Source organism: Eptesicus fuscus, chromosome 6 (genome assembly GCF_027574615.1).
Source record: "Eptesicus fuscus isolate TK198812 chromosome 6, DD_ASM_mEF_20220401, whole genome shotgun sequence".
Classification (NCBI taxonomy): Eukaryota; Metazoa; Chordata; class Mammalia; order Chiroptera; family Vespertilionidae; genus Eptesicus; species Eptesicus fuscus.
The window spans coordinates 25,527,728-25,539,828 of NC_072478.1; the positions used below are offsets into that span (position 1 = coordinate 25,527,728).

The 12,101-nt window shown below is 47.8% G+C and overlaps 1 protein-coding gene across 4 annotated transcripts in view; it reads left to right on the forward strand.

The window, feature by feature from the left end:
- CFAP92 (cilia and flagella associated protein 92 (putative)) overlaps nucleotides 1–12,101 on the forward strand; it is a 41,749-nt gene that overhangs the window by 19,039 nt on the left and 10,609 nt on the right. For all 4 annotated transcript variants that reach the window (XM_054716900.1, XM_054716901.1, XM_028137202.2 and 1 more), the window contains 2 exons: nucleotides 2,459–3,360; nucleotides 9,620–9,814. In XM_054716900.1, coding sequence (XP_054572875.1) covers nucleotides 2,459–3,360; nucleotides 9,620–9,814 — 1,097 coding nt within the window. The remainder of the gene's footprint in view (nucleotides 1–2,458; nucleotides 3,361–9,619; nucleotides 9,815–12,101) is intronic.

The following is a 12,101-nucleotide window of genomic DNA, read 5'->3' on the forward strand; positions in this document are numbered from 1 at the left end:
CCCAGTAGGGTGTGTGCAGGAGGCAGCTGACCGATGTTTCTCTCTCATCGATATTTCTAACTCTCTATTCCTCTCCCTTACTCTCTGTAAAAAATCAACTCTCTCTCTCTCTCTCTCTCTCTCTCTCTCTCTCTCTATATATATATATATATATATATATATATATATATATATATATATGAAACATCAATGATGAGAGAGAATCATTGATTGGCTGCCTCCTGCACACCCCACACTGGGGATCGAGCACACAACCCAAGCATGTGTCCTTGACTGGAATTGATCCCGGGACTCTTCAGTCCGCAGGCCGATGGCCAACACACTATCCACTGAGCCAAACCAGCTAGGGCAAAAATTTTTAATGTTGACATTATTGCAGGTGTCCCCCTTTTTCCCCTTTACCCACCTTTTTATTTAAATTTATTAGGGTGGCATTAGTTAATAAGGTTCCATAGGTTTCGGGTGTACATTTCTATGATACATGATATGTATATTGTATGTGTGCCCACCACCCAAAGTCATCTTTTGCCATCATATATTTGACACCCTTTACCCTTTACTACCTCCCCACCACCTTCCCTCTAGTAACCACCATACTGTCTTTTGTGTCTTATCAGTTTCAGTTTTATAAGCTTCTGCACAGTAATTGTTTGTTTTTATTATTTTCTAGATGTTCTTTTTTATTTTCTGTATACAAGTCCTTTGCCAGATATATATATATGAGGCCCAGTGCACAAAATTCATGCACTCAGGGCGAGGGATCCTCAGCCTAGATTGCCAGAGTGTGCAGGCCAGGCTGAAGGACCCCCACTGGTGCACGATCAGGGCTGGGGAGGGACACGGGAGGTTGGCCAGCCAGGGAGGGACTGCGGGAGTGCTCCGGGGTGTGTCCGGCCCATCTTGCTCAGTCCCGATCAGCTGGAACCCAGCAGCAGGCTAACCTACCAGTCAACTGCCTGCCCCCTAGTGGTCAGTGCACATCCTAGCAAGCAGTTGAGTGGCCTTAGCATATCATTAGCATATTACGCTTTGATTGGTTGAATGGCCAACCAGACAACTGGACACTTAGCATATTAGGTTTTTATTATATAGGATATATATGACATTTTTTGTCAGTCTGAGGCTTGACTTTAATTTTCTTAATAGTGTCTATGATGAGGTCCATTTTATCAACTTTTCCTGTTATGACTAGTGTTTTTTGTGTCCTGTCAAATAAACCTTTTCACACCTTAAGTTCATGAAGATACTCTCTAATGTTTTCTTCTAGAAGATATATAATTTCAGCTTTTATGTTTGGGTCTGTGAGTCATCTAGAATTAACTCCATTTTCCTGACCATGAAAATTGTATATTTCTCTATGTAGACTTTCTTTAATTTCTGTCTGCAATGTTTTATAGTTTTCAGTGTATATGTTTTATACATCTTCCATTTTATTTCCTCTTAAGCATTTTTTAAAGACATATGCTATTGTAGGTGCTGTTTAAATTGTTTCATTTTTAAATGATTCATGGCTAGTAAATAGAATTCTGATAGCTTTGACCGTGATGACGTTTCTAATTTTTTAAATGTGATGGGTGTTTTATGTATCTGATTATTAGTATACCTTAGGCCTTTGTGCATCTGGATTGGCTCATAGGACCATGCTCCTCTGAGGTGTTTTGTGATTTTTTGCTACGATCTCAGGTTCAGTGGACCTTTCTCTGTGGGAGTTCTTTGAGGCCTAGGTTGAAAGTGGGTTTCTGCAGAAAGGCTTCTTAAGTCCTTCTTCGAGGTACCAGGGAGCACTACCAACCCCAGGATTGTTTTAAAATAAATTCCAGCATCGGTGTAAAATAAATAGGACACTTTGAATATGAATTCAGGTCACAACTTTTGTAACAGTTGGTTTTTTATTACCACGGTGAACATGTGCAAAGGCTCCCTATTCCCTGGCTCAACACAGCTCTGCCCCCTTTTCCATTTCATTTTCCAACCCCTCACAAGCCTCAAACCTCTCTGAACCATTCTTCCTCTTGTCGCAGCTTCCCAGGTGGATGCTTATTATGGTAAAGATGAGCCTGTGCCAACTGCCAGATGTATGTCTGGTTCACTTGCGTCCACCTTTTTTTTTTTTTTTTTTTTGCCTGACCTTGACCTGAGACCTAGAAATATAGACTTGAAAAAGGTCCATGGCCTGTCTTCATGGCATTCACAATTCGGGAGGAAGAAGTAGTGAGTAAACTGAGCCCTTTCCTGTGCCCGCCACCAGCTTGGCGCTGTCACGTAAAGTCACTCAGTCCTGGGAATGACCTTGCAGAGCAAGGTGTTTGTGGATGAGGAGGCCCAGACTGCAGGGGCTGTGGGAGGTGAGTGTGGCACTGGGACCTGAGCCCCTGCAACCGGGAGCCTTCCTTTAGAGGAGAGACAGGGTGGCTGCCACTGCAGCGCAATGACGTGATGTCCCCCGGCTCTCTCACAGAGGCTCTGCACCCCCGTGTACTGCAAGTACCAGTTTCATAAGACTCCGGTTCACCAGACCGAGGGGCAGCCCCATGGAAACCACGTCTCCTTCCAGGACGTCAATGTCATCTTCCTTGGGGCAATGAACTCCAAGGACCTGAGGGAATACCTGGAGGGCCCCCCAATGGTGGTAGAAGTTCATGATCGAGACCGAAAGTCAGAGGAGTATTCCCGGAAGCCCACCCTGTTTGGGGAGGACCCTCTGGATTCATACCTCAACTTCCAGGCTTTTGTCTCTCCCAACGAGACAAAGAACAACCCCTTTGAATCCCAAAACAAGATGTGGGACCCGTACGGAGTCGCCCGGGTAAGTTTTGCTGACCTCCTCCTCGGCCACAAGTACTTGAACTTGGCTATCCCCATCCACAACTGTGAGTCCAAGCCCACGCACCATGACGAGGACAGCAGGAGCAAGAAGGTTGTGGGGTTTAGGGTCCCCACAGATGCCCATCACGGCCCAATGCCCATGGGCAACTACATAGACGCCAACTCCCTGCTCAAGCTGCGAGTGGACGTCACGGTGCCACTGCGGGCCATGGCAGAGGCCCCCGACTCAGACTTCATGGGCACCCAGTTTGGCCGCATCGTTTTCGTGTTTGACACCAAGAAGATCTCCCTCCTGTACAGCCTGCTGCAGGACATCACCATGATCAATGCCAAAGCCCTCGACCTGGACTCCTACCCTATCACGAACATCCAGCAGATCCTGTCTGCCTTTAAGATTCGGGTGAAGATCCAGGAAAGGCCGGACCTGGATGTGCTCACCGGCTTCCACCTGCTGGATGGGAAGATCCACCTCCTCATCTTGGAAGGCCTGGCTGACCAAGGCCTGAAGCGGCTGTGGGAGAGCCACCAAAGCCGGTAGGTGGCACCTGGATGCTGAGTGAGGGGAGAGCTCTCGAAAAGCCAAGCTGAGGTTCCCTGTCCTCTGAGAGAGGGATACGTTCGCTCCTCTCCTCTTGGGGTTTATTATAGGGTGCTCCTCAGGGCTCAGGAGTTGGATTCTATAACAAGACAAACTGATGGGTTGCCTTTAGTTGAAAGCAAGGCGCTCAGGAGTTGGATTCTATAACAAGAGAAGCTGATGGGTTGCCTTTAGTTGAAAGGAAGGCGCTCAGGATACATAGAAGAAAAGGTGGTTCAGGAAAAGGGGTCCGGCCTTCAGACTCCTGGGGGGCCTACTTGATTAACAGGGAGCAGAATGTTGTGTATGGCCCTGGTCCACGTGAATTGAAAGGGAAAAAAAAAGAATGTGCTTTATGACCTTAAGGTAGACATCACAAAGAAATGGATTTCAACTCCCCGAAGTAGGATATACATGATATTTTGAATCTAGAGGAGCTGTCAAAGCTACAGAAAATTCTTCTTCCCTGCAGGTCTTCCAAAAGCACGTGATGGGGACATTGTACAGGCAACTGAAGTGTCTGATTCTGGGCTGGAGCAGGTAGCCCTCACGGTCCTTCCATTCTTTAGTTTTGATGACATGATAATTCTCTTTTCCTTCCATGATTTTTCAAGCATCCCAGTTTGGGTAAATAGGACCTCCCTCCTTTTTAATCTGCAAGTTCCCTCAGAGCTCAGATATCCCAGGACCCAGATGTTGATAACAGCAGAAGGTCTTCAAGTTGAGTCTATCCACCAGCAGGGGAGTGCAGCCCTGTGGGGGCATGTTTTGAGCTTATGGGCCAAGAAAGACTGGAAGAAACTGGCCTTATGGCTGGTTACCTTCCCAAGAGAACTGAAAACATGTTCCCACACAAAACCATGAATGTTCATAGCAGCATTATTTATAGTAATCAAAAACAACCCCTATGTTCATCGACCAATGAACAAAATGTGATATATCCATACAATGGAATAATATTCAGCCATAAAAAAAGGAATGAAGCATCGATACACATGCTTCAACATTGTGTAATTTGCTAGGTAAAAGAAGCAAGACATAAAAGGCCACATGTTCTATGACTCCATTTATATGAAATGTCTGGGATAGTCAAATCCTTAGAGACAGAAGTAGATCAGTGGTTGCCAAGACCCCAGGGGAGGCACGAAGGAGAAGTGCAGAGTGATGCTAACCGAACAGTTTCTTTTTTGGATGATGAAAATACCCTGGAAGTCGACAGTGTTCATGGCTGCACAACACTGTGAATATACTAAACACCACTGAACTGTGTACAGTACTTTAAAAGGGTGCCATTTGTGATGTGTAGCAAAGAATTTGGCCTTGCCCAAGGAGAGGTCAGGCCTTCGCCCTTGTCTCCTGGAAGGTAATCTATGTTATAGCTCCTAGGAGGGTCTTTGTTTAGGTTGGGAGCTGACCACACCAGATCTTAAGGCGGGAGCTGGCTCACCTGATAATCAGAGTGAAGATTGGCTGTGCCAAAAAGACCAACAGTGTGATTTAGGGTGGAGCTTTGGATCACGCAGTGTCAACTGACCTGGGGACTGAGGTTGCCACATGGGCCATCAAGCAATTAATCAGGCATGAGTCTGTAGACGTGGTCTGTGGACACCGAGGCTTGGGGGAGTGACTCTGTGTCCATGGTCACTCTCCAATGTCATCAAGGCTGCACACCCTGACTCCGTGAGGAAAGGCCCAGGGGAGCGGTGTGTTTGGAACCATCCTGGACCCCGCTCTACGTACCGCTTCCTTTGGCTCATTTGAACGTGTATCTTTTCCCTGCAATAAGCTGTGTGAGCGTAACAGCTTTCGGTAAATACTTCTTGCAAATGGATAAACCTGAGTGTGCTTTTGGGAACCCCTGGAACTGTCCGTGGTTATCAGAAGTCGGGGCAGTTTGGGGGACTGTGCCTTCAAACATTGCAGTTTGTCTAATTCAGGTCATGTGGTATGTGAATTATGTCTCCATGGAAAGATTTTTCCAAGAAATAACATAGAGTATGTCCACTAACGCCAGTTCAATTAAGCTAGAAATTTAAAAATATATATTAGCAAGAAAAAAGTCAAATGCTTAAAAATTAGCAATTACTTCCAAACAACCCATGGGTCAAAAGAGAAACTGTAATGGAAACTAGACATTTTGAACTGAACAATAAAGAAAATAGTGAAATACCTAAATTTGTGGGATGATGTTAAAGCATTATTTAGAAATAAGCTTTACTCTTAAATGTTTATGTTTGAGAAAAATAAAGGCTGAACATTACTGAGACATTTACTGGAAATGTCTGAGATGTTACAGACATTGAAATAAGTGTTTTAAACTATGTCGATCAGTTTAAAATTTCATTAGAAATTTACCAAAAAATAATACCAAAAATACTTTCAGATTAGTTAGTTTCATGAGGTTTCTCAGTATAAAAATTAATGTTGAATTTCTAAGTACCATCTACACACAAAAAAAATAGTTTTTAAAGAGGAAGCAATTTAAAGGTATAAAATATGACATAAATTTGGCAAAAAGGAGCAAAAGACCTCTGTCGTAAATATTATGGAACTTTTGGAAACATTTAAGAAAACCAAAATAAGTGAAGGGAGTTACCATGTTTATTGTTTGGAATATTCAATATTGTAAAGGTGTTTATTATCTCCAAATGGGTCTATTGAATCAATGGAATTCCAATTTAATAATACTAACTTTTTTGCCATTTTTATTTTTATTTTTCCATCACCTTTTATCCCCTCTATGCCCTCTTCCACCTCCACCCTTTCCCCTCTACCCCCATCACCACACTGTTGTTCCTGTCCATCGGTTCTCTCTCTTTTTTGTTCAATCCCTCCACCCCTCCCCAGCCCACCCCCACCCCCCAGCTGTCTGCCTGCTCTCTATCTATGAGTTTATCCTATTTTGCTTGGTAGTTCAGTTTGTTCATTAAATCCCACTGGCTGAAACAAGCGGGGTGGGGGGCGGGGGGCGGGGGGGGGGAAGGCAGGGGAGGACAAGGGGAGGGCACCCAACAGAAAGAGAAAAAAGAAGAAAAAGAAAAAAATGAGGGAGTCAGCGGGGTTGGTACCTATCAGCCTCTGCCTCAGGAACGCATCCCAGCAGGCCCCTGCATCCCAGCAGGCCCCTGCGTTACAATTAGCAAATGAGTCTCTTTCGCATAAAATCTGGGCACTTTGCAAAAGCGCTTCTTCTGAGCTGGGCCCTGGTCAACTGAGCCTGGCACCAGCTCTTTAAGAATCCTTTCTCCATTTGCCGCAGCCCCACAGATCCTGTGGGAATGAGCCCCATTCGTTTTCAAAGCTAGATGTTTTCAGGGCTCATCTCTTAGGTGCTCATCTTAAAAGCGGGGATGTCCAATGTGGAAAAGGAGCCTTCGCTTCTCAGGGCAAAGTTTCCGTTCTGAGTTTCCTTCCGACTGTGGGTTGTTGTGCCAAAGTGGGGATTATGGCGATGTTGTGTCAGCCTTTTTCCCTGCTCCTGTGTGGCTTTTTCCTTGTTTGCCCTATGTGAAAGAGGTGGGTTTTTTCAGAGAAAACTGTTCCATATGTAGCTATACTAGTAGAGCTGTTGTATGTGGGGGAGGAGGTGGGTTCAGGGTCTTCCTACATCGCCATCTTGAGCAGGATCTAGGTTGAGTTTTCATTTGTTCTGTTTTAGTTGGGGAGGGGGATGGGTATTTGTGTGTTGCCAACTCATATCCATTGACTAAAGCACCATTTGTTGAAACTACTATCTTCCTTTATAGAAATGCTTTTGCATTTTTATCAAAAATCAGTGGGTCATAAATGTATGGATGTATTTCTGAGTTCCCTGTTCTGTTCCATTGGTCTATGTATCTATCTCTTCACCAATATCACACAGTTTGATTAATGTGGCTATAATCAGTCAAGTAGAGTGATTCCTTCCCCTTTATTCTTTTTTTTTCAAAATTATTTCAGCTATTCTAGTTTCTTTGCCTTTTCATTTAAATTTTACAATAAGCTGTCTATATCTATAAAAAATCCGCTAGAATGTTGATAGGAATCGCTAAACCTACATACCATTTGGGAAAGAACTGACATGATTGCTGTTGAGTCTTCCAATCCATGAATATAGTATGCTTCTCCATTTATTTATATATTTAATTTCTTTCAATAGCATTTTATCATTTTCTTTTATTAATATATTTTTATTGATTTCAGAAAGGAAAGGGGAGAGAGAGAGATAGAAATATCAATGATGAGAGAAAATCATTGATTGGCTGCCTCCTGCATGCCCCACACTGGAGATAGAGCCTGAAACCCAGGCAAGTGCCCTGACTGGGAATCAAACCATGACCTCCCGGTTCATAGGTCAACATTCAACCACTGAGCCACACCAGCTGGGCAGCATGTTATAGTTTTAAACATACATGTTCAGTATATGTTTTGGTAGGTTTATATCTAAGTACTCTATTTTTTAGTCATTTAAAGTGGTATGATATTTTTAATTTCAGTTTTTTAGTCTCCTCCTTTCTAAACTATATGCCTTTACTTCCCTAGTGTGCTGGCTAGGACTTGCAGCATTATTTCATATCAGAGTAGTGACATCTTCGGTGGAAGGCATGGGGTCTTCCCCGTTATAGATTATGTTAGATGTAGGGCTTCATAGACGTCCTTTACCAATTTGGGGAACTTCCACTCTATTCCTAATTCACTGATGGTTTCCTAATTCTCTAGTTCACGTAATTTACAAAGATTCCAGGTGGATTAAAAGCCTATCTGAAATAATTATAGACTTATAATAAGTCATAAAAATATTAGAGAAGTTCCACGTACCCAATACTCAGTTTCTCGCAATGGTGACATCTGACATAAAGGGCCTTATTGGTGGACACAGTACTAGTACAATTAATTAGACCACAGGTACCTGGCCTTACAGTCCACCAGAAAAGTCTATTTTTGAAAACCGGTAGTATAAGGGTCTTAGATGATAATAAAGGAGAACATATTCATGACCTCAGAATAAAGAGAGGTTTCTTGAATAAGGCAGAAGTACAAAGAATGAAGGACAATAATGATACATTTGGCTACATTAAAATTAATGACTTCTGTTCATGCAAAGACACCATAAGAATTGTGAAAACGGCCGAAACCGGTTTGGCTCAGTGGATAGAGCATCGGCCTGCGGACTCAAGGGTCCCAGGTTCAATTCCGGTCAAGGGCATGTACCTTGGTTGCGGGCACATCCCCAGTAGGGGGTGTGCAAGAGGCAGCTGATCGATGTTTCTCTCTCATCGATGTTTCTAACTCTCTATCCCTCTCTCTTCCTCTCTGTAAAAAATCAATAAAATATATTTTTTTAAAAGAATTGTGAAAATGCAAGCCACAGACAGAGAAAAAATATATTTGCAATGTGTGGAGCTAGTATGCTGAACATATAAAATGCCTGTGAATCAGTAAGAAAACAAAAACAATATCCCAATGGAAAAATGGACAAAATACCTGACCACATACTTCACAAAAGAGGAAGCCCCATGACAAAACACACAGACACACCAGCAGTATGTGCAGGATGCGTGTAGCCTTCACCAGGTTCAACAAGGTGGGAACAACATGTGGAAGACACAGCGGGTGGCATAGCGGCTGTGTTTAGAGATTGCCAGGCTGGTGTAGCCAGCGTATAAAGGTGAGCGCCAGGGTAGAGGTTGAGGGAGGGGCAGTGGGGCACAGCAACATGAGGCTGGTATCAGCAGTTCAGCATTTTCACTGCCAACCTCCCCTTCAAGGTTTTAAACAAGCAAAAATCCTACCTAATAAATAGTAATATGCAAATTGACCACACCTTTGCTACGCCCAAGCCACGCCTACCAGCCAATCAAGGAGACTATGCAAATTACCCAACAAAGATGGCAGTTAATTTGCATACACTGAGGGAGGGAGGAGTGAAGACTGAAGACAACTTAGAAGGAAGAAGGAGGAAAATCGGAAAGCAAGGTGGCTGCCAGGGGGAAAGCCCGTGTGGGGCGGGGCGGGGCGGGGCGGAGCAAAGCAGGTGGCAGTGGCGCGAGGGTGCAGGCGCGGAGGCCAATGGTGGCAGCAGTGGCAGCACACGCAGCCGCAGCAGCCACTTGCAGGATTCTTCCTGCAAATGGGCTACTAGTAAATAAATAAAAATAAAAACCTCCGTCAGCCAGAGCAAAACAACAAGAGCCCGAGGAGCAGCGTTAGGACTCTGTCCTGTGGCGTCTCTTGCAGGATCACCAGAGCCGAGTACGGGAAGTACAAGGTGCTCTACAACTCCCAGCTGCTGTTTCAGCAGCGCCTCTACGCGGACCTGGACACCATCCTGTACCACATGCACCTCTGCAAGCCCCTGTCCCAGCTCATGAAGCACGTGGCGCTCCACCTCCGCAACACCGTGATGCAGAAGGCCTTCCGGGCCCTGACCAGGTACCTCCCCGCCTGCTGCAGGGATGGGAGCTGCCCGCCTGCCTGTGGCAGTGACCGTGGGCAGTGCAGTGGCCCTTTGAGGGGCAGTTACTGTCCTTTCCACCCAAAGAAGCTGGGCCAGGAGTGAGTGCCGTCCCAGGGGACCCCGAGCCTGTGTCGCTTCCACTATGCCACATGCTCTCCCAGGAGAGCTTGAGAGGCAGATTGGTGAAATGAAGACAGTTCGTTCAAACACAGGTCACACGAATCTACCGGCTGTTGCTTGGAGAACATCCCAGAGTAGCCTGAGGTGTAAGAAACTGGTTCAAACCCGTTTTCCCAGGGAGCGATGGGAAACCGCCAGACCCACCAGGCCAGCAACAGCTTTCTCAGCCAGATGTCGGCGTTTCTGTCTGCTTCTCCCTCCTCTCCCTATCCCTCAGAGAGCCCTTCTCCGAAGATCTGGCTCTTTCGCTACTTGCATCCCTTTGCCTGTGCTCGCTCGCCCTTCCTTCCTTCCTTCCTTCCTTCCTTCCTTCCTTCCTTCCTTCCTTCCTTCCTTCCTTCCTTTCTTTCTTTCTTTCTTTCTTTCTTTCTTTCTTTCTTTCTTTCTTTCTTTCCTCACCCGAGGATATTTTTTCCATTGATTTTTAGAGAGAGTGGAAGGGAGACGAAGAGACAGAGAGAAACACCGATGTGAGAGAGACACATCGATTGGTTGCCTCCCGCTTGCCCCCCACCACCACCACCAGGGCCGGAGCCTGCAACTGAGGTACATGCCCTTGACCTGGACCCTTCAGACTGCAGGCCGATGCTCTATCCACTGAGTGAAGCTGGCTCGGGCCTGTGCTGTTCCCTTTGCTCCGACACTGGTGACTCCCAGGCCTAGAACGGTGGGCACTCCCCACCCTGGAGGCTGTGCGCTCCTCCCGCTGGGTTTCGGGGTTTCGGGGCACAGCTCCTCCATCTGCGTAGAGGATGGTGCCTGCCGAGGAGGACGGCTAAGGGAACAGGCCCCGTTTAGAAGAGAAGATTGACACTGAAGTGGGGTGCCGAGTGAGTGCTGGGCGAGCTATAGGGAGGCAGCAAGGTGTGAGCACAGGATGCGGGCTGCGTTCAGTGGGGCCTAGGCACTCAGGGGCTCTGCCACTCAGCGCGGGAGGCTGGCAGGCAGGGCTACAAGTGGCAGAGGCTGTGGGCGGCCAGCAGGGGCGAGCGGCTGGGGCCCACAGTGCCCAGGCCTAAGGGGTGGAGGAGGCACCGGTGGAGGAGGATCACTGCGGGTAGTGAGGGCTGGGCTGCCTGCCCCACCCCCACGAGCTTGTGGGTGGGGCACGACTTTGGGGATCAAGGCCTCTGAAGGAATCCTGCCCAGCAGCGACAATGGTTTCCAGGGCACCGCAGGCAGGGAGGGAGCTGGTCAGGGGCTTGTTGTGCAGCCTGCATTGCGGGCAGGCCGAGCGCTCCCAGGATCTGCCGCCCCCTGGCTGGGTCCATGGGCCCTAGTCCTTCTGTCCACTCTGTCCCTGAAGCTGCCCGTGGGCCCCAGGGTAGGACCCCGTTGATGACTGACAGTGGGGAGGTGCCAGGCACAGGCTCCGGGGCACAGCCACACCCGTCGCAGGCCTCCCTGCCCAGGAAGTTCCAGCATGTGCATCGGGGGCAAGACCATTTCCGCTTCTCAACAGCGGTCCACAGGATCTAGTCCAGGTCAGGCTTGCGTGGGGCGAGGAGGGGGTCACAGACACAGCACTGCACTGGCCACAGGGTTCGGGGAGGGATAGTGGGCACAGGACCACTCCCTATCCACGGCCGGGAACCTGGGCACGTGCGTGTGGCTGCCCACCACCCCGCTGGACCACTGCAGGCCCAGGTCTGCCTGGCAGAGGCTCCAGGAGGCAGCTCAGTGCCCCAACACACAAGCCCTCTTCCGCTTGCAGCCTGGCTCCAAGGGGACACGCAGTGCCTGGGTGGAGGGTCACACGTGCGTGGGGAGTGATGGCAGGGAGTCCCGCCCCCCCCCCTGGGGCTGTGGGCACCAGGCAGCCTCTGCTCACCACGTAAAGGGCACAGATGCAGTCCCACTGCCACTCGGTTCCAGGTGAAAGGCCATGAGCGAGCAGGAGCCGCACAAAGGAGGCAGGTGGCGGTGCCTCTACTGTCAAGCGGCCCAGGCTGCCGTGACGGGAGACACCGGGGCCAGGCCCTCACCAGACGCTGAGTGTCCCAGGGAAAGAAGGGGGGCGGGAGGGGGCTCAGTCCTTGTGAGAAATAGAAAGTGGCCATGAGCCGTGAGCCGTGAGCCGTG